The sequence below is a fragment of the Rana temporaria genome, chromosome 3 (genome assembly GCF_905171775.1).
Source record: "Rana temporaria chromosome 3, aRanTem1.1, whole genome shotgun sequence".
In the NCBI taxonomy this organism is placed as follows: domain Eukaryota; kingdom Metazoa; phylum Chordata; class Amphibia; order Anura; family Ranidae; genus Rana; species Rana temporaria.
Window position 1 is genome coordinate 433,050,161 of NC_053491.1, and position 23,527 is coordinate 433,073,687.

At 43.5% G+C, this 23,527-nt stretch overlaps 1 protein-coding gene across 3 annotated transcripts in view; it reads right to left on the reverse strand.

Moving 5' to 3' along the window:
* Positions 1-23,527, reverse strand: part of LOC120933257 (LIM homeobox transcription factor 1-alpha-like) — an 81,672-nt gene that overhangs the window by 44,301 nt on the left and 13,844 nt on the right. For all 3 annotated transcript variants that reach the window (XM_040346370.1, XM_040346369.1, XM_040346371.1), the window contains exon 3: positions 21,536-21,716. In XM_040346370.1, the coding sequence (XP_040202304.1) occupies positions 21,536-21,716 (181 nt within the window). The remainder of the gene's footprint in view (positions 1-21,535; positions 21,717-23,527) is intronic.

Here is a 23,527-nt window from a genome sequence, read left to right on the forward strand (position 1 = left end):
TGTTTTATTGGCATTAAGTGTTACTATTACAATTTCTGTAAGTAAATGCATTGAATATCTCCTTACACATTTGCTTATTTTGATGTACAATATTTTTGCATCTACCTTTAGATGTATACTATCATGATCATATATCATTATTTTTTTCTGTATTTTTATTCATCAGATATGATTAGCTCCTGAAGAAGTGCATGAGTGCACAAAACTAGTCGAGTTTACAGAACCAATATTGAACAGATATTAAAATACATTGAGTTGGCTACACTGACCCCCTTTAAAATTCTCCCCAGGATAGTACCTGTTCAGGTTAGTCATTGAATAATCATATTTGGTTACCAGCCTCAGGGATGTTTTGATCCTATTTAGCTTAAAGAGGAACTGAAGTCTGCCCACATAATTTGTAATAAAAACTTCTTTGCCATTCTGAAGCTTTCCGCCAACCACTTTGCATATTATTTGATATATACTGTGATTCTGTACTTGCCAAATATCCTGCAGAAATCTCCCTCCACTGAGTCTGGCTGCAACCATTTTAACTGTGGGAAGCTGAAGCTGCTGCCTGTTCACTTCCTGGATTTACACAGACACACAGAGGCACATCTCCATCTCTGCAGCTCTCATTGGCCCTCTTATGACTCATCCCCTTCCCTTCCTGGGAAACTCTCAGGAGGGTGAGAGAGAGCTATGCATTATGTCATAAGCCTAGGTTTTTTTTTTGCCAGACAACAGGAAATGGGCTGTATAAGGTATTTACTGGCAGAAAAAAAAGTTTTACTAACCAAAGTTAAATCAACAGGGGCAAAAGATTTAATAGATGGAAAGTTGAAAAAATTACTGAAGGTCTGCTTTAACTATGTATCTGTTGAGGATTAACTGGACCACTAGGTGGCCAGTGTAATTTTTTTTAGCTAACAATTTATGGTATATGGGCCAGATTCAGAAAGCATTTAGGTTGGAGTATTTCCAGATACGCCGCCGTAATTTTAAATGTGGGCCATTGCATCTTTGCGCCGATTCACAAAGCGAGATACGTCCAAAAACATGGCTTCAGCCGTCCGATTCACGAACGTACTTGCGCAGGCGTATTAATATGCGCTGTTTACGTAAGGCGTACGACCGGCGTAACTTTACCCCTCATAAAGCCATTTTAAGGTTTGGACGTCGGAACGACCGTCAAAATTTACCCACTGCCTTGATAATTTGAATTAGGCGGGCTTACGCCGGACCATTTACGCTACGCCGCCGTAACTTAGGGCGCAAGTTCTTTCTGAATACGGTACTCGCCTCTCTAAGTTATGGTGGCGTAGCGTATATGAGATGCGCTACGCCCGCCGAAAGTTACGCCATTCTTTCTGAATCCGGGCCTATGTGTTCTTATATCTGTCCAGGGCTTTTCTTCAGCGGGAAAGCGGGGGAACGCAGTTCCGGCACCTTCAGACTGAATGTATGTAATGGTAAGGGGTACTGGGTTATGCTGGAGGGTCTATTGATGCTGGCAAGAATCCATTTTTGTGTGGTGCTCTTTTGTTGCTGAGAGGGTCTTTTGTTGCTGGGGGGTCAATCATTGAGGGAGGGGGTCTATTGTTCCTGGCTTCTGGGAAATCTGTTGATGGTGCTGGGAGTCTACTGTTGCAGGGATGGATCTATTGTTGCTGGGGTGGTATTTTGTAATGGGTGGTAGATTGTTGCTGGGGGGATATAAGGTTGTGTAGGGGATCTGTTGTTGCTGGGGTGGATCTAGTGTTGCTGGGGGTATCTATTACTGCTGGGGGGTCTATTGTTGCTGGGGCACATCTATTATTGCTGGGGGGATCTATTGTTGCTAAGGTGGGGTCTATTGTTGCTGGGGGATCTAATGTTGCTGGGGAATCAAATTTTGCTGGGGGGATCTATTGTTGCTGGGGTGAGGTCTATTGTTCCTGGCTGCGGGGGATCTATTTTACTGCTTTTCTTGTTATCATTAACAAATCCCATAAAATGTATTTAGCACCACAAAATGATAGTTGGTATTGTACTCTCTAAAAGGGCTGGTACTGGGAAGTTGGTAGGGAAGTTGGTAGGGGGCTAGAACCAAGGCACGGTGCTCACAAGGGGGGAGCACCTACACCTATTCTCTGAGAAAAAAAGCCCTGTATCTGTCATATGTTAAAATATATGTCTTTACAACATACAAATTTATGTTAAAACACTTTAATTATGCCTTAAAAGTCTATTCTTTCTTCAACTTCGATTTTTCGGGAATTCTAAAGTGTGTCTATGACACTTTTTGTAAATTCCCCCAGTGTTTGGACAGGCTCTTTGGAGCCAAGGCAGCAGCATTGTTTTGCTTCAAACAAAAATCAAGCAAAAAAAATGCTAGCGGGCTGGGAAAGTGCTTTTATTGCAGAAGAGACTAATTGGGGTTCATTTGTTAAAGGCAAAGCGCAGTTGCTTCAGAGCTTAGTAAATAAGGTAAAGTTTCACTTTACAAAGAATACCCAATCACAAATAAGAACATTTTAAAAAAAAAATGCATTTTTGCTTGCACATGATTGGATGATGGAAGCCAGCAGAGCTTCTGCTCATTCACTAAGCTCTGGAGCAACTGCTCTTGCAGAGTGCAACAAGTCTATTTGTCTTTAGTAAATAAACCCCACAGGGTCTATTCTGCAATAAATACTTAGAGCCCATGCACACAGGGGCAACACGACTTCTAGCATGACTTTGGGAGGCAACTTGCACACGACTTGAGTATGAATCATCAGGCAACTTACAAGGCAACTTCAAGCCGCCTCAAGAACAGGAGGCTTTCCAGTGGCCAATCAAACAACAATCAGCTCTGTGGGAGGGAGGGGGGGAGGGGTTTGCCTGAGAAATTTGTGTTATTTTCCTGTATTGTTACTTCAGTTAAAGCGGGGGTTCACCCCAAATTTTTTTTAACATTAGATTGAGGCTAATTGTGGGAGGCACAATCGGGTGTTTTTTTTTTAAATCGATGCAGTACATACCGTTTTAGAGATAGATGTTCTCCGCGGCTTCCGGGTATGGTCTGCGGGACTGGGCGTTCCTATTTGATTGACAGCCTTCCGACCGTCGCATACAGCGCGTCACGAGTTGCCAAAAGAAGCCGAACGTCGATGCGGCTCTATACGGCGCCTGCGCACCGACTTTCGGCTACTTTCGGCAACTCGTGATGCGCTGTATGCGACGGTCGGAAGGCTGTCAATCAAATAGGAACGCCCAGTCCCGCAGCCCATACCCGGAAGCCGCGGAGAACATCTATCTCTAAAACGGTATGTACTGCATTGATTTAAAAAAAAACCACCCGATTGTGCTTCCAACAATTAGCCTCAATCTAATGTTAAAAAAAATTATTTCGGGTGAACCCCCACTTTAAGAAAGTGATCCGACTTCTGAGGCGACTTTCAATTGAAATCAATGGGTACAAGTTGCCTACAAGTTGCCTAGAAGTCGGATTGAAGTAGTACAGGAACCTTTTCTGAGGTCGGAGCGAATTCAGTAGTGTGTATTAAGATGGCTCCCATTCACATCCATTAATTTTCTCAACCGCGCGACTTGGGGCAACTTGGGGCGACTTGAAGTCGGATCCCAGGTCGCCCCGGTGTGAACCGGCTCTTACTTGCTTGCAATTATTTTAAAGCTTCAATTTCACTTTAGAAAAAAAACCATTCTGAAACTTCTTAGCCTTTGGAATCTCTATTAAAGGTTCATCTGAAACCAGAAATGTAAGTAAATAAGAAATAACTTGGCATATATAAATAAGAGAAAAGAAAAATGACTTATTGGCTCAACACTGCAAATAGTTTGGCAAAGGAAAACCCCAGGGAGTTTGATTGCCTCTAATATTTATTATCATTAGAATTACCATAGTCTATTTATAAATCACCAACCTCTCACATCTAATTATATGCATTAGCGGATACAATATATTCTAAAGATACGCCGGAACAAAAATATGATTATAGTTACTTTGTGTGAAATGGTATTTTTTGATCCGATCAAAAAGTAGTGTTCAAAGTTTCTGTATGTGGAGGAGGGCTGGACAGTCCAGGGTTTTCTGACAGTCCGCCATCCCTTCCGCCTTTGAGATAAGGCCCAGTCGTGCGTTCAAGGATCTCACGCTTTATATCAAGTGCCAAGAAAAGTCTGTGGACTAAGAGAGGAGGAGAGGAAGGGGGTATGAGTATGGGATTAAAGGATTTCATCACCCTGTGTTACATGCAAGGTCCTATGGCCCTACTGCAGCTGTGAGATTATCTTCTGAGTCCTCCTCCTACACGTCTTCACTCAACCACAGCTTGGGAATAACAAGACACTGCTGCTGTGAGTGCCATGGGCCCATTAAACTTTTCACGTGTGACTGTATAATTTCTGAATAGGAAATATCATTTTACTGTAAAATACTACTAACATTTATAGTATTAATATTCAGATACTATGTACACAGTGCTGAACCTTTAACAACGTAAAGGGTATGTAACACCTAATAATAAACTTCTCTTTCTTGCTTCCTTTTGGTCTGTTAAAGCGGATCTCCCACGCCAAAAAAGTTTTTTATTTAATGGCTCTTTAAAAGTTAAATGACCCTAATTAGCGCTACTCACGTGTCCTGTCTCCCCCGGCCGCTCCGCTGCTATACAGTGGCAAATAAAAACTTATATTCCTCCATCCGGTTCCTGCTCCATTTTAACTGTGGGCATAAGCCCACAGCTCGGCACTTCCTTGTTCCGGTGTATCTGCAGATTGGAGAGTGTTCAAAACGCCCGCCCTCCTTGCTTTGTTTACATCGCGTCACTTCCTGCTAAACAAAGTCACGCGATGTTTGCTTTCACAGGGCCAACTATGATAATTAGGGAGCTCAGAGACAAGCTCCCAGAAGACACAGCGCGGGACAGGAAGCCAGAGAAAACCCGACGGAAACCCGAGGGGATGCAGACCGGAAGACATACCAGTGCAGATGGTACAGTAATTTTTTTTATATAAAACTATCGGATGTAGCATTGATTTGTACCATTAGTAATATTAACATTAAGTTAAATTGAGGGTGGAGCTCCGCTTTAAAGTGGAGGTTCCGCGGTACCTCGTTTATTTTATTTTAGGTGCATTTAATGGGGTTACAGACACCAACTTGGTACTCACTTGATAGCCGATAAGAACCATCCCCTGTCTTTTTTCGTTGTAAATATAAACTTATAAAAAACGATCCTGGTATTTTCCATTTTGCTTGTGGGCATTGTGAAGCCCACAAGCACAGACTTCCGGGAAGCGGTGAATGCTAGTCTCCCAGCATTCAGCGCTGTATCTCGCGCATGAGCTGTGTGAGCTGTGTTGACGGCAAGCAGCACCATCAACACTTCCAAGTTGCCATCACAACAGGTGTCGTCATTCGAAGTACACGCCCTGTTGTGAGTGGCTTCAATGCAAACATTAGCGACGGCTCAGATGCCCTTATTTAAATGGTGAAATTAGATCCGCCCTCGTCACGTGACCGGCTTGAAATAGCGCGAGATTACGATGGTTGGCGTTCCACATTGTCTCCTGTCAATCATTACACTGAGCTCCCAGCACACACTGGGGCACCGGGGAATAGGAGAGATACGCCCACTCCCGCGGGAGAAATACCCGGAAGTCGCAATTAAAACGTCTGATTCACGGTAAATGCATCCAAACGAAAAAAAATAAACAGCCATATGTATAAGTATCTGCTCCAAAGATCTTGTTAAGCTAATGTGTGTATTGTGGGTGAACCTCCACTTTAAGTTTTATCATTGAAAGTGTTTTGTTATATCTGCCAATAAGTGCAAAAATACACTTGGGGAACATGATTTAGAAGGGGGTGGAATGTGGGGGAAGTGGGCCTTAAACTTGACGGCCTAGACATTGAATCACCTAGGACCTAAGTAGAATCAAATTATAGTTCACAAATGAGTAAAAATATCAGTGGCGGCCCGTCCATAGGGACGCACGGGCGCCGCCCCCCCTTCCACAGTCACAAAAAAAAAATAAAAAAAAAACGGGCCCTTTAAGAACTTTTATTCGGCTAAAATGTCATTTTGACATTTTTGCCGCAGTTCTGGAGGCCGTCTATAGAGGGCGCTGCAGCGCCACCCCCTCTCGCAAATAACACACATTCGTGCATAAATGCACAAATGTATGTTATTGTTGGTTGCCAGCGCTGCCTGGTCTATTCAGATAACCGGATGCGGGACACCGGTTACCCGAATAGCGGCAGCTGGTTGGCTGAGGGGAACTGCCTATCAAAGCCAGCGGCTCTGATAGGCTTTTCTCCGGCTCTCAGCTGTCAGGCAATCTGCGCTCATTGTATAAGACAAACGGCCGTTTCAGCCAATCAGGTTCCCGGATTCTGGTTATCATGAACCTGATTGGCTGAAGCTTCACCACAGCGGCAGAAGACATCGAGGGAGCACATGGAATCCTCAGGTAAGTGCTTTTTACAGGGAAAGGGGCACAGTGACATCATGGGGCACAGTGGTGACAAAGGGCACAGAGGTGACAATTGGCACAGTGGCATCATGGGGCACAGTGGTGACAAAGGGCACAGAGGTGACAATTGGCACAGTGGCATCATGGGGCACAGTGGTGAGTGACAATGGGCACAGTGGCATCATGGGGCACAGTGGTGACAATGGGCACAGTGGCATCATGGGGCACAGTGGTGACAATGGGCACAGTGGCATCATGGGGCACAGTGGTGACAATTAAAGGGCACAGTGGTGACAATTGGCACAGTGGCAACAGTTGAGGGGCACAGTGGCTGCGTTTGATGGCATGGCACAGTGGTGACAATTGATGGCACAGTGACTGCGTTTGATGGTATGGCACAGTGGTGACAATTGATGGCACAGTGGCTGCGTTTGATGGCATGGCACAGTGGTGACAATTGATGGCACAGTGGCTGCGTTTGATGGCATGGCACAGTGGTGACAATTGATGGCACAGTTGCTGTTTGATGGCATGGCACAGTGGTGACAATTGATGGCACAGTTGCTGTGTTTGATGGCATGGCACAGTGGTGACAATTGATGGCACAGTTGCTGTGTTTGATGGCATGGCACAGTGGTGACAATTGATGGCACAGTGGCTGCGTTTGATGGCATGGCACAGTGGTGACAATTGATGGCACAGTGGCTGCGTTTGATGGCATGGCACAGTGGTGACAATTGATGGCACAGTTGCTGTTTGATGGCATGGCACAGTGGTGACAATTGATGGCACAGTGGCTGCGTTTGATGGCATGGCACAGTGGTGACAATTGATGGCACAGTTGCTGTGTTTGATGGCATGGCACAGTGGTGACAATTGATGGCACAGTGGCTGCATTTGGTGGCATGGCACAGTGGCTGCGTTTGATGGCACAGTGGCTGCATGTGATGGGCACAGTGAGGCTGCAATTTTTTTTTTTTTTTCGTTTGCGCCCCCCAAAAATTTTGAGCACCAGCCGCCACTGAAAAATATCATGCATTATAAAAATGTATGTTCAAGACAATAAGAAGCCTGGGAAACAGAATGAATGAACTAGAATTTCTGTTATTCGAGGAGTACTTTGACTTTGTGGGGGTATTGGAAACCTGGTTGGACAGCTCACAAGACTGGGCTTCTAATATCGAGTGATGCAGTCTATTTCAGAGGGACAGAATTGGCAGAAGAGGAGGAGGGGTATGTGACGTATGTATATGAAGAGCAATCTGAAAGTGAGTTTGAAAGATGATATCACTAACGAGAGCTGTGATGGTCTAGAGTCAAGATGGCTGGCTCTTCATGAGCGTGCAGTCCATAGTAAATTACTTGTAGGAGTGTGTGTAGCCCTCTAATATAAAGGATGAGAAAGAGTCTCAGCTCCTTTTACAGACTGAAATGGCTGAGAAACAGGGAGATATTATTGTTGGTGATTTTAATTATCCCGATATTGATTGGGCAAATGGAGCTGCACAATTAAAGGGGTTGTAAAGGTAATTTCCCCCCCCCCCCCCTAAATAGCTTCCTTTACCTTAGTGCAGTCCTCCTTCACTTACCTCATCCTTCGATTTTGCTTTTAAATGTCCTTATTTCTTCTGAGAAATCCTCACTTCCTGTTCTTCTGTCTGTAACTACACACAGTAATGCAAAAACTTTCTCCCTGGTGTGGAGTGTTGTGCTCGCCCCCTCCCTTGAGGGGGGAGGGGGCGAGCCAGAGGGAGGACACTCTCTACGTTGCAGATAGAGAAAGGAGCTGTGTGTTAGTGGGTGTCCTAACTCTCCTGCTCGCCCCCTCCCCCCTCAATTGAGGGGGCAAGCACGACACTCCACACCAGGGAGAAAACCTTGCATTACTGTGTGGAGTTACAGACAGAAGAACAGGAAGTGAGGATTTCTCAGAAGAAATAAGGAAATTTAAAACCAAATTTGAAGGTTGAGGTAAATGAAGGAGGACTGCACTAAGGTAAAGGAAGCTATTTATGTGATTTTTTTTTTACCTTTACAACCCCTTTAACCACTTCCATACCAGGCACTTACGCACCTTTCTGCCTTTCAGCGCTGTCGTACTTTGAATGACAATTGCGCAGTCATGCTACACTGTATCCAAACAATTTTTTTATAATTTTGTTCTCACAAATAGAGCTTTCTTTTGGTGGTATTTGATCACCTCTGCGATTTTTATTTTTTGTGCAACAACTAAAAAAAGACCGAAAATATTGAAAAAAATAAAGTTTTTATTTTTTTCTGTTAATTTTTTTGGTAAATAAGTAAGTTTTCTTCTTCAATTACGGACACTGATATGGCGGCACTGATGGGCACCGATGAGGCGGCATTGATGGGCACCGATGAGGGGGCACTGATGGGCACTGATAGGCGGCGCTGGTATGCGGCACTGATGGGCAATCATAGGCAGCACTGATGGGCACTCATGGGCGGCACTGATGGGCACTCATAGGCGGCACTGATGGGCACTCATAGGCGGCACTGATGGGCACTCATAGGCGGCACTGATGGGTAATTATGGGTGGCACAGATGGGCACTGATAGGTGGGCACTGGGCATGGATGGACACTGAGGGGTGGCACTGATGAACACTGAGGGGTGGCACTGATGGCATTGCTGGGCATCACTTGTTTATCCCATATTGTGCCAGTCAGTGCCCATGTTGCCAGTCAGTGCCCATTTATGGGCACTGATTGGCATCTATTGTTCTCATTTTTTTTATTGTTGCCCCCTTCCCTGGTGGTCCTGGTGGCTTTCCTGGTGGTCCAGTGTGGGCATCCAAGGGGGGGCATAAACAATCAGCACAAACCCCCCTGTCAGGAGAGCCGCCGATCGGCTCTCCTCTACTCCCTTCTGTCAGATCAACGGCTCTTCCTGTTTACATCGTGATCAGCCGTGATTGGAAATGGCTGATCACATGGTAAAGAGCCTCCGCCGGAGGCTCTTTACCGAGATCGGAGACTCAGGGTGTCAGAATGCCGCGTGCCGGCATGTTATCCTGCTGGACGTCAATAGACATCCTGTCAGGATTACACAACCACTTCCCGGACGTCAATTTACTATTAACCGGGTGGGAAGTGGTTAACAAAGGCTTGCCATTTCTTAAACGTATTGCAGGACAGCTTCATTAAAAAAACTGATGGTGGAAGCCTCAATGAAAAAAAATGCTCTGATGGATTATATTTCAAAATTTTTATTGAAAAGATCTGGTAACAACAGAAATAACACTGGAAAAAAAGCCAATTCTCAGGTTGCCATCATATCCAGACACAGGTAAATAAGGTATGAACAGTAAGGATAAGTAAAATCCAACATCAGAAGCAAAAGGAATATAACAGGCCAAAGAATGATCTTAGGTTAACATCCAAAGGTTAAATGTACTATCCATCATCATCAAGAAATAAAACAAACAAAAAACGTAGTCCTGAGCAATAATGTGACAGAGAATAATTATTTTTTATCGGAAACCAGGAAGACAGATATGTATTATGGAGGGCAGGAACAAGGGCATGGTATGGGGGAATAGATGGGGGGGGGGGGAAATGGGTGGGAGGAAAATTATGGGTAAGGAGCAGCAGGGAGACCCGACACTAATCCCTGAGAATATCATTGGGCACACAATAATAAGGCCCCAAAGACAACCAAATGTGCTTTAAATGTAGATACCAAAGAACAGGGCAAAAGAAAGAGGAAGAAAAAGAAGAAGAGGGTCAACCTGGAGCTCATTGGGGAGCCAAATATAACAAATCCACCAATCCCATATCTTATCGAACTTTTTGAAACTGTTATGAAGTATTTGAGTGAGCTTGTATCAATAACCATGATCCAATTGAGTTTATTCTTAACGTAATCGAGGGGAATAACTGACTGCTTCCAATGCCTAGCAATTGTGATTCTTGCTGCCAGCAATATATAAGTGGGGTCTAATTAGGCATGTGCAAAAGGGAAAAATTAGTTTTGTTTCGTTTTAATTCGTTATTTAATTAATTTCGTTAAGTTAGATTTGTTACATGTGTTAAATTATATATATATATTTACATTTATATATATATATAACCACCTTCTGAAATTTGAAATTCATATAGAATGAACTCAAATTCGAATAGAAAAATATTAGAATAGAGCAGAAAAAAAAAAAAAAAAAAAAAAAAATATATATATATATATATATATATATATATATATATATATATATATATATATATATATATATATATATATTATTCTACTCTTCTAATATTTTTCTATTCGAATTTGAGTTCATTCTATATGAATTTCGAATTTCAGAAAATGGAAGATAGATAGAAGAAGCCAGGTCATTTTCTATTGTATTTGATTACATTCTATTAAATTCCATTCTGTTCTTTACTATTCTTTGATTTTCATTCTATTGTTTTATTATTTTATATTCTATTTTATTGTATTCTTTTTTTAGAAATCGATTTATATTTTTTAGATTTTGATTCAAATTTGCTTTCAATTTTCATTCGAATTTGTTTTCGAATTGAATTGTTTTCGAATTCGATTCGAATAGAATTTGTTTTCGAATTAGATTCGAATAGAATTTGTTTTCGAATTAGATTTGAATAGAAGTTATTTTCGATGTTCCATCGAATTTCGTCCGCGGGTTTTCGATTCGAAAACGTTCGTTCGGATTCGGTAAATTCATTAATATTACAATTCGGGAATTCGTATGCATCCGAATAATGAAAAATGTGTCTGAATTTCGATTCGGAACGAAACGAAATGCACATGCCTAGGTCTAATTATGTAAAACAACACAGGGCTTATTACAGAGGTGCAAGTTAGGGATAACTCACATTAGTCATTTTATTGCATTGTGTAACAAACATAAAATAAAAAAAAATATGTGACTAAATTCTAGGGTGAAAAAAAAACAAATATATGAAAAAAAAAGGCTAAGTAGAAGGGACACCTTCGGCATTCCAGATTTGCAAGGAATACAAGAAATGCAAGGGAACAATCAGAGTGACTGAAACAGAATATGAGAAACACATTGCTACAGCATGTAGGACAAATCCAAAAAAAGTTAAAATGATATCAGTAGTAGAAACATTATCAAAGATAATATATCATAACAGCCGTATAACAGATGAACACAGGACTTGGTCATAAATGACAAAAAAAGGCAGATTTATAAAATTATTTCTTCTCTTCAGTTTTTACAGATGAAAAAAATGGGTTTGATAGTTATATACAAATGATGTTTGACAAGAGGGTATCTCTGTGGTTGAATGAAAAGCAGGTACAAAAGAGACTAGAGAACATTATGTGAACAAATCACCAGGTCTAGATGGCTTACACCTATGAGTCCTTAGGGAGTTTAGCTCTGTAATATCCAAGATACTATTTCTAATGCTTAACCACTTGCATGGCACGGGCAGGCAGATTGGCGTACAGGTACATCCCTTTAAATCTGCAGCCCGCGTGTCCCGGGAACTTGATGTTCCCGGGAGGCCCGCGATTGCGGTCGGCAAGGGCAGAACAGGGGAATGCCTTTGTAAACAATGCATTCCCCTATTCTGCCTAGTGACACTGTCACTGTGATCGGGAACGGTCATCAGTGACGTGTCATGTGTAGCCACACCCCCTAACAGTAAGAATCACTCCCTAGGGAACACTTAATCCTTGCAGCGCCACCTAGTGGTTAACCCCTTCACTGCCAGTGTCATTTTTACAGTAATCAGTGCATTTTTAAAAATTACAATGGTCCCAAAATGGTGTCAAAAGTGTCTGATGTGTCCGCCATAATGTCACAGTCATGATAAAAAACGCTGAAAAATTTATTAATAAAAATGCCTTAAAACAGTCCCCTATTTTGTAGAAGCTATAACTTTTGCGCAAACCAATCAATAAACGCTTATTGCGATTTTTTTACCAAAAATATGTAGAAGAATACGTATGAGCCTATTTTTTTTCAAAATAGCCGCTATTTTTTTGTTTATAGCTCAAAAAAACAAAATTGCAGAGGTGATCAAATACCACTAAAAGAAAACTGTATTTCTGGGGAAAAAGGACGTAAATTTTGTTTGGGAGCCACATTGCACGGCCGCACAATTGTCAGTTAAAGCGATGCAGTACCGAATCGCAAAAAGTGGCCTGGTCTTTGACCACCAAAATGGTCCGGGCTGAAGCGGTTAAAGACACCATACTGACTGGAATGGTACCAACTGATTGGTGTAGAGCAAATGTGGTACCAATTTGCGCCCATAGCTACCGAATGAATGACTCATACCTGCGTCATTGGATTTGATTGACAGCAGCAGGAGCCAATTGCATAGGATACATTAAGGTGAGAAAACACAAGGGTTTACAAACCCTTTAAAGAGTTACTAAACCCAGGACCCTGCATTCACTATATCTGGTCTTCCACAGTACATGGAAATGCAATAGTCTTAGTAAATATAATCTGCTAAATACCCTTTTTCATCAGCAGTTAGAACAGTCTTGTGACTTCTATCAGTGTTTGGTAATGCTTGTAGGAAGAGTTTTCATTGTGCTCTGACTGTCCCATCAGGCTGCAGGACCCCTGACCCTCTGTCTGGACAGTGCTGGTTGATTCTGTGCTGATCACATGCACTCTCACAAGAATAACAAAACTCTCTAGCAATACACACCAGCTGAGCATGTGCAGCTTGTCCCCTAGCCTCTGTCCTGTCAGGAGATCAATTGGGGACTGTGGAAGAAGGGGAGGATCAGAGAAGACAGGATCAAACAGCCTTTTTACACAATGCAGATTAATCCCTTAGGTTCACAGAGAGTATAACAAGCATGCATATACACACGATTTTACTGTTGTGGGTTAAGTAACACTTAAGCTTTGACTGTGTCATCTGTGATCCTGCATCTCAGTCCAAGTACAATGGCATCCCTAGGGGGGGCCAGAGGGCCCCCCCCAGCATTATGCTGTGCCCCACCATGTACCCCTCCCCCAAAAAAAATGTTTTAAATTTTTTTAGTATTTTGTTCGGGCCACCACTGGAGTAACACAGTCTCTCCTGAGAGGGAGAGCATCCCCAGTAAGCCCTCTGCTCACTGACACTGCAGAATGCGAGCGCTCACACAACCACAGCCGCCTGATATGCTCCTTTCCCTGCATCCTCATTGGCACGGAGAAGAGCAAGTTGCAGGAAGGACTCCACGAGCACTGCGGGAGGGGGAGGGGGTAGGGGGGCCCAAGCCTTTATCTCAGTTACTGAAAAAACAGACTGATTTCTCCCATCCTTAGGACAGGAGAACCAGCCTGTAAATTCCGAGAGTGGTGACTGCAAGCTGAGCCGCATGTCAGTCTATGACACTCTTTCACAGCCCAGCGATTCCAGCCACCCCCCTCACTCTCCTCACATACGAGCAGGGAGGAATACAGCTCCTCCTTCCCGTCCCGCCCACACTATCCCAGCATGCTGTATCTGAAGAGAGGGGATGTGTGGGTGAAAAATATGAAGATCAACAGCATTCCTGGCTGTGTGTGAATGATGCCTGAGATTCTAGCCTGGACAGTGGGTAAGTGTGTGCACTGCAGACTGCAGTATACTGTAATCACTGAACTGCATTATCTCCATCCCTTCTCTCCCCCATCTGTCTCCTTCTCCCTCTCCTGTTCTTTCAAGACATTCACAATTTACTTTCACTTTCAGTTAGGCAGGTAATATACGGTGCAAATTTCTTTCCTGCATCCACAGATTGCAGAAAAGAAACTTGCATGATTCCCCCATCAACACAGACAGTGGTGACAGGGGAATATCCCTCCTGCCCAGCAATTGTATTCTCCCGACAAACAGTGTGTCAGGGAAATGGGCGTGGAAGTACTGGCAATCTTGCTAGTAGAAGAAATGGTCGCCAGAGGCACATCATGTGACAGGTGGATCCCCCTGCTGGCGTATTGAAGGCTGTGTCAGGGAAATGGCTGAGGAAGTACTGGCAATCTTTCCAGTAGAAGAAATGGCCGCCAGAGGCACATCATGTGACAGGTGGATCCCCCTGCTTGCCTATAAAAGGCTGCCACTGTCTGACCCAAATTGCTGGATTGTCGTCAGCTTTCTGTATTCCTGTGTCTGTTTACCTTGTAACTCCTGGCTTGATCTCTGCTTTTGGCTTGACCTAAGATCCCGATTATCTCCTCGCTCTGACCTTGGCTTGGCTGACTATTCTTCGATCCACTGTCCACTGTTTATGACCCGGCTTGCTCCTGTTTGCTCTTGGACTGTCTCCTGGTATATGACCTCTTGCCTGGCTGCGCACCCTGCTCCTGGTTTATCCTGCAAATGCCTACTCAGGACTTCTTCTTGCACAGCTACTGAAATCACTACCCAGTGCACCCCAGCCATATTCTGCTTACCAGCCTGTTGCAGCACTACTGGCAAGCCATGCACCTTTGGGCACCATATCCCCTGTATCACTCCCAGGGGAGCGCTTCACTCAGCCGCAAGGGGCGCCCTCTCTGCCACTCAGCCTCACATCAGAGACTTGACACAGTGATTATCACTAGTGGCTATAGCAACCACTAGTGATAATCATAAGAGAATCTGCTCATTAATGGTTGAAATCTCAGCCAGTTCCTGCTGAACCAGCTAAGATTTAAATTGTCTATGGCTGGTCTTTGCTTTTAGGCAGCCTATACATTGATCACTTTTTTTCATTCAACAATTAGGTTGAATGAAAAAAAAAAAAGAAATCATCCAATTCCCCCATCTACACATTATAGGTGGATGGGGGAATCCTCCCAGTGTGGACCAGTGCTGGAACAACCAGAGTTGCTGCCCTGTCCCGGCTATTCACAGAGCTGGTCTCTGTCTCCATGGCAGCGGTGGCAGCACATTGGAACCCATTGCTGGTTATTTTATGGGGCTGATGTACAGGAGGGCCAGCATAACTTGTTGTTAGAGATGGGCTGGGCATGTTCAAAATTCCACATGCCAGAGCCTGCCAGGAAGCCCACACTGCACAGCGCTAATCACAGGCAGTGAGACATTTCCCGGTCCGCAGCTTCACAGATCAGGAAATGTCTCACTGGCTGTGATTAGCACTGTGGAGTGTCGGCTTCCTGGCGGGATCGGGCATGTGGGATTTCAAACACACCCGAGCCCATCTCCATTGGTTGTAGACAGTTGAGCTCCCTGCAGGTTGCTTATCAGTGGAGCCTTCTCTCACATGCTGATCGTGATGCAATTCAAGTGATGCTCCTAGTCAAATCCTAGTGTTAAATATCAGTGATTTTATTGATCAAAGCCCACACGTTACAGGCATAGAGCCCGCATGGCTGCTGAACATACGGTTGATTATATACATGTGGTTGTACTCGTGATGCTAATAAATACTGTGTTTATTAGATCTGACTGTGAGCATCACCTGATCAGAGAAAGTTATACAGCACTACTGCTCCTAGGTGACCAGCTGGGGGGCCGGCTCTCTATAACCAATAGTGCCAGCCTTCCCCTGCATGCATCCATAATGTCACCAGCACTAGGTCCTAATAGACTGTCGCCACTGCCAAGGAGACAGATGCCAGACCAGTGCTGTCAATAGCAGGGACAGGACAGCTGGGGAACCCCACAGTGACAGAACACCAGGCCCCGGTGGCAAGACAACCTTTGCAACCCTGAAAGTTCTCCCACTGCTTTGGACCCTTATATTTTCTTGGTGTGCTGGTGACATATATCTCTTGTTTTCTGCCACCCTGGGGTGCCCCAGTATAGTAGGAAGGGAGCTCACTGCAGAATATGTGAAAGGGCTCGTTGTGGGATCGTAGTAAAGGGCCCCAGGATATATATATATATATATATATATATATAATTGCATTTTATAGTTGGCCCCCTACTTTTGTCCCTGTTCCCCCATGTGCCCCCCCTAAATATGAAAGCTGGAGACGCCACTGTCCAAGTAGTGCTGACCCAGAATGATGCCTGAACAAAAGTTGCTCGGTTTTTCAGAAGACAAAAGCAGAAGAAAGCATTGCAGGGTGGGGGTACTGTAATATCGCTGAGAGGTAATATATACATGGACGTGTAACGCTAACACGTTACTTAGCATGCATGCATGACAAATAATTAGTTTTTTTTATAAAAATTTAATAATATAAATATTATATCTAAATAATAAAATATAAAAATAAAATAAAAGACTGGTAGCTATACTGCCTTTACTCTTAGGTCGCGTACACACGGTCGTTCCAAACCAATGAGAGTGGTCCGACGGGCCATTTCCATTGGTTCAACTCTGAAGTGGCCTGATGGTCTGATGAGCGTACACACCATCATTCCAAAAACCGATCGAGTCAGAACGCGGTGACGTCAAACACACGACGTGCTAAATAAAACGAAGTTCAATGCTTCCAAGCATGCGTCGACTTGATTCTGAGCATGTGCGGGTTTTGAACCAATGCTTTCTGTACTAACCATCGGTTTGGACCGATCGGGCAGCGGGCCATCGGTTCGATTTTAAAGCATGTTTTAAAATTTTGGACCGAAGGACAACAGACCGATGGGCTATACACAGGGTCGGTTTGGACCGATGAAACTGAACCTCGGTCCATTCTCATCGGTTTTGTCCGACCGTGTGTACGCGGCCTGAGTGGGTTGCCCTGTCAAAAATGCTACTGTTTTGCTGCGGGCTAAAAAGTAGGAAACTATTTCTTGTTGCTCATGAATACCAATACAAAGCGTGTGTTCAAATATTGCCAAATGTATGTTCAAATGTTTTTTTTAAAGGCATCAATAATAAAATCTTGGTGACATTTTGGTTTTGTATCATAAATAATGTAAATTCATTCAGAATTAATTTGATTAAAACCTTGAATCATATTTGTTCAGTGTAATTTCCGGCGTATTTTCTGTACCCAGGCAGCCCAGGTGCAGCGTGGAGCTCATCATTGATATGAATGGATGTGTGCCGCTGTACTCGTGCTTATGATAGCACCTCCGTATACATGGGTACAGCAGTACATGGCCATTCCTGTAAATGTTGGGCTGTACACTGTATGCAGGCTCAGCTAGGCAATGTGCAAGAGTGGTTATAAAGGCAGAAGTTTTTTTTTACCTTAATGCATTTTATGCATTAAAGTGGTTGTAAACCCTCACATATACCCAATGAAGTGAACAGCCTTATATAATACACAGAGATGAAACAAACCCTTCTATATAAGTTTTATTTGTATATCTGCTTTCTTCTCTTTCTACACTCTTTGGAAAGTACTGATCATGTTAGAAATATTTCTTCCTCATTCCGCAGTGGATGTGGAGTCTGGGCTTACACTGTGTGAGGCCCCGTACACACGACCGAGTTTCTCGGCAGAATTCAGCCAGAAACTCGGTCGGAGCTGAATTCTGCCGAGAAACCCGGCGTGTGTACACTTTCGGCCGAGGAAGCCGACGAGTTCCTCGTTGAGCCAAATAGAGAACATGTTCTCTATTTCCTCGTTGTTCAATGAGGAAAGTTGGCTCGCCGAGATCCTCGGCGGCTTCACACAGAACTCGACGAGCAAAACGATGAGTTTTGCCCGTCGAGTTCCTCGGACGTGTGTACGGGGCCTTAGAGCTCATTGGAGGAAAGGGACACACCCTCATTCCACATAGGCAGAGGAATAGACAAGCTTTCTGCTAATATCCCCCTAAGGACCCTCCCAACACAAATTTTAAGCTACTGTTATCTCATGTGTCTGAGAACTTGTCAGAAGTGACTCATGCTGATAACAGAGGAACGGAGCACCGGAGAGAAATGGCTTTGGAGAGAGATAAGTAAACACTACAGATATATTTGATTAGGTCAAATTTCATGAATGGGGTTTACAACCTTTTTAAGGTAAAACACCTTCTGCATGCAGTTCCCCCCCAGCCCCCCCTAAATACCTACCCGAACCTGATCTCGATCCAGAGATGTGCACAAGAGCAGAGGCTCTCTCTGTTCTCTACTTCCTCAATGGTTTAGGCACAGCAGTGGGAGCCATTTCTTTGTTACTTTGCTTTTACTTCCATCTTATCAGCATGCACCTTGTACTTTTATCATACCAAATCATACCCTTTGTGCTGCTTCTTTCCTTCTCTGAGCTCGGCTTTACTGGGACTGCAAGAAGCTGGTTCAGGTATTTACACGGTTTCCATTTAAAACATACATTTAACCACTTCCCGCAAAATCATGTACCGGTAAGTCATGCTCTTACAGGCATCAACCAGATACTGTTTTTTAGAGAAAATGGTTGGCTTTCTGGTGATACCCAAGCCACCAGCCGGCATGTCCCCTGGCTGGCCAGAGTCCCATACAAAGCCGGAAAGGCACAATGCAAATAAAAATAAATGTAATTAAAAATTTGAAAAGAAACGTGCATCCATTCCCCCTTTGCTCATGAGCAAAGGCGAACGTGCAAGTAGGTTCTGCATGCATATGTAAATGGCAATTTCACCAAACATGTGAGGTATTACAATTGTCAGAGCGAGAACAATAATCCTTGTGCCAGACCTCATGTGTAACTCTAAACTGTTAACCTGTAAAGGCCTTTAAAGCATAGCCTATGGAGATTTTTAAGTATTGTAGTTTATTGACCGTTCTATGCAATTTAAATTTTGACATGTTAGGTATCAATTTACTCCCTCAAGGGGAATCGGGTAGTTTTTTTAAAATCGAAGCAGTACTTACCATTTTAGAGAGCGATCTTTTCCGCCGCTTCTGGGTATGGGCTGCGGGACTGGGCGTTCCTATTTGATTGACAGGCTTCCGACAGGCTTCCGACGGTCGCATACATCGCGTCACGATTTTCCGAAAGTAGCCAAACGTCGCTGCGCAGGCGCCGTATAGAGCCGCACCGACGTTCGGCTTTTTTTGGTTACTCGTGACGCGATGTATGCGACCGTCGGAAGCCTGACGGAAGCCTGTCAATCAAATAGGGACACCCAGTCCCGAAGACCATACCCGGAAGCGGCGGAGAAGATCGCTCTCTAAAACGGTAAGTACTGCTTCGATTTAAAAAAAACTACCCGATTCCCATTGACAAAATGAGCATCAATCTAATGTTAAAAAAAAATTTCGGGTGAACTCCCGCTTTAAGTAAAAGTTTGGTGAGAGACGATTCGCTCCATTACGATTGCTACTTTTACCGAAGGTGCGCTCCCGTCTCATACTTTATTCTGAGCATGCATGGGTTTCTAAGCATACACACAAAAGCCCGGCGAGAAACACGACGAGGAAATTGAGACTCCCGTTGAGATCCACAACAGTTTTCTCGACGAAAAACATACACACGACCATTTTCCTCGGCAAAATAGCTCTGCCACCAATTTTCTTGATGGATTTTGATGAGGAAAATGGTCGTGTGTACGAGGCCTCAGTACATCAGGTGTGATTAATTTTCAATGATTGGCACCACAGCTTGTAGACTCTATAATGTTCACAAAGACCAAATAATATGCAATTATTTGAGTTATTTTTTACCAAAAATATGTAGCAGTAGAAATCTCCAAAATCTATGAAGAAAAATTACTCATATGCTAAATCTTATAACAGAAACAAAGAAAAACAATTTTTTTAACAACATTTTTCATTTTTAGCTAAAAAAATAAAAAAACCCAATGGTGATTAAATACCACCAAAAGAAATCTCGATATGTGTGAAAAAAAGCAAAACAATTTCATATCGGTACAGTGTTGCATGACTGAGTAGTTGTCATTCAAAATGTGAGAGCACTGAAAGCTGAAAATTGGTCTGGTTAGGAAGAGGGTTTAAGTGCCCAGTGGGCAAGTGGTTAAATCGGATCTCCAGTCATACAACAAATCTACTTTCACCAAAAATGTATTTTTGTGTTTATTTTATCCAAGATTCTATGATATGTCCAATCATGGCTGAAATCCTCTGAACATATGATGAGACAAGAGGAAGAAGAAGAAGGAAAGAAGAAGAAGAAGAAGAAGAAGAGGAAGAAGCCATTTAAAGTAGAACGGTGGCCAGGCTGTGGCTACTCAAATTAACAAACCCCTAAAAAGCAGTAAATACGCTTTAACTACTTGCCGTCGCCGCACCGTCATAATACGTCCACAAGGTGGCTCTCCTAGGCGAGATCACGTATTATGACGTCCTACCTTTTAGCCGCCACTAGGGGGCGCACGCGCGCCGCCGGAGGCGCGCGCGCGCGCCCCCCGCTCGCCCCCGACTCCCGTGCGTGTGCCCGGCGGGCGCGATCGCCGCCGGGCACACGCGATCGCTCGGTACAGAGCGGGGAACGGGAGCTGTGTGTGTAAACACACAGCTCTCGTTCCTGTCAGCAGGGGAAATGCTTTTCTTCGGTTCATACAATGTATGAACCGAGGATCAGTGTTTCCCCTAGTGAGGCCACCCCCCCCCCACAGTAAGAACACACCCAGGCATACTTAACCCCTTCCTCGCCCCCTAGTGTTAACCCCTTCACTGCCAGTGGCATTTTTATAGTAATCTAATGCATTTTTATAGCACTGATCGCTATAAAAATGCCAATGGTCCCAAAAATGTGTCAAAAATGTCCGAAGTGTCCGCCATAATGTCGCAATACCGAAAAAAAAATCGCTGATCGCCGCCATTACTAGTAAAAAAAATATTAATAAAAATGCCATAAAAATACCCCCTATTTTGTAAACGCTATAACTTTTGCGCAAACCAATCAATAAACGCTTATTGCGATTTTTTTTTTACGAAAAATATGTAGAAGAATACGTATCGGCCTAAACTGAGGAAAAAAAATGTTTTTTTATATATTTTTGGGGGATATTTATTACAGCAAAAAGTAAAAAATATTCATTTTTTTCAAAATTGTCGTTCTATTTTTGTTTATAGCGCAAAAAATAAAAAACGCAGAGGTGATCAAATACCACCAAAAGAAAGCTCTATTTGTGGGAAAAAAAGGACGCCAATTTTGTTTGGGAGCCACGTCGCACGACCGCGCAATTGTCTGTTAAAGCGACGCAGTCCCGAATCGCAAAAAGTACTCTGGTCTTTGGGCAGCAATATGGTCCGGGGGGTAAGTGGTTAAAATATGTCATCATTGACCTCTTAATGAGAATATAAATGCTGCACTTACTTTTCATAGTCTTCCTTGCAGTAAAGTTGCCGGTTGCGGAAGTAGCAGGTTCCAGAAAGGATCTGTAAACACGCTGCACACTTTACACAGCATTCGTGCCATAATCTGTCATTTACTCTCAGAAGGAAGCGGTCGGAAATGGGGTTGCTGCAGCCGGCACACATCTCATTCACTTTTTGATCTGAAAATTATAGAAATGTATTTTTAAAGCGTTGCAGAGGGTGCAAATGCTACTGGGTCCAGGAGATGGAGGGACCCATGTATAACTTTTTTTTTTTTTGAAAATTGTTTTTATTGAAGAATTTTAGACACAAAAAAAAAAAACAATAGACAAGACAAGACATAGATAGCTCAACTCCGTACAGCACTCGAGGGGAGATGGCTGATACAACAAATTAATATCAACATCTGCAGTGTAAACATGTTAGCAGGTTAATATACACAATGACCGGCATACATAGAAGGGGGGAATGAGGGGGGAGGTGGTGGGTGTCATCCTAACAACCATGGTTTTAACCAGCAGTCTCGGATTCCTCCAACCAGGCCCGCCAGACCTTATCGTATTTCTGTAGGCATCCGCGGTTGGCATATGTGTCTCTGTACAGAGGAAGGCTGGTGTTTACCAGTCGCTGCCACTGCACCAGAGATGGGGGCGAAGGTTTTTTCCAATGCATGGCGATATTTTTGCGAGCGTAGAAGAGCAGCAGGCTGACTAAAGTGCGTTTAGCAGAGGTTTGGACAATGTTCTCTATTATGGCCAGAAGACATATCTCCATATTTAGAGGCAATTGTGTCACAGCAATTTTGTTGGTCAATTCCAGCACCGCCTCCCAGTAATGCACCACCTCTGGGCACTTCCAGAAAATGTGGGCGAAGTCACCCGGGGATGCACCGCACCTCCAACACCCCTGTGAATGCGTTGGGTTCATTTTGTGTAGCCTGTATGGGGTGAAGTATGCCCTATGTATGATTTTGTATTGCACCAGCCTATCTCAAACTGACACCAAAGTAGTGAAGGGAAGGTCCCATACCTCATCCCAGTCATCCGTGTCCAATGCAGGGATGTCGTTTTGCCACCTAGATCGCAGTCCGTCAAGGGGAGGGAGGGACACAAAGAGTAGATAGGAATACAAGTGAGAGGTGGGTTTCACATCACAGTCGAATCTAAGTGTCCTCTCCAACTCCGACTGGGCCACGATGCAGGAGGACAGAGGAAACTGAGCTGAAAAGGCATGTGATAATTAAAGATATCTGAAAAGATAGTGGGCGGGTAAATTAAACTTGGACGAAAGCACGGTGAAAGGCTTCAGCGCGTTCTGCGAAACAATATGGGAGACTAATTTCACGCCGTACTTCGACCAAGCAAGAGGGACCCATGTATAACTTTATAACTGCTACTGCTCTTTAATTTAAAAAGCAGATTCGTTTTGTCAAATAAATGACATTATTTTAGATTGCAAGCTCTCACAAACAGGACCCTCAGATATTAAATTGTTTTGTAATTGTTCTGTCTCCCTTTATTTAAGAAATCGCTGTGCAAACTGTAGGTGCTATATACTGTAAATCATGTATACTTCTACTACTATTACTAAATATATAAGCCATTACCTGTTGCTTTGGTTTTAGAGAGTGATCACCTGTAGGGTAACCACATTTCCAAACTGACATTCAGGGACGCCCCCCTTCCCAAAAAAGATGATTTTTGATACTTTTTTTGCAAATTTTTGGAAAAACAAAAGCAAACAGTGGTCACCAGTTTAGACAGGTGGTATACAATGTACACCTGCTTTAACTTAATGACAGTGGTGTACATCACGGGGGCCCCCTTTAGTCTGCCTGCAAAGTGGCGCATCTGTAGCATGCATAGAACATACTGCAGCAAAAATTAAAATCTCTCAAATAGCATACACGTTGCGAAAAACAACTTTATAGCCATTTCCTTCTCTATTAAAAAAATAAAATAATAAAAAAATTACTTTAGAGATTCTTTAA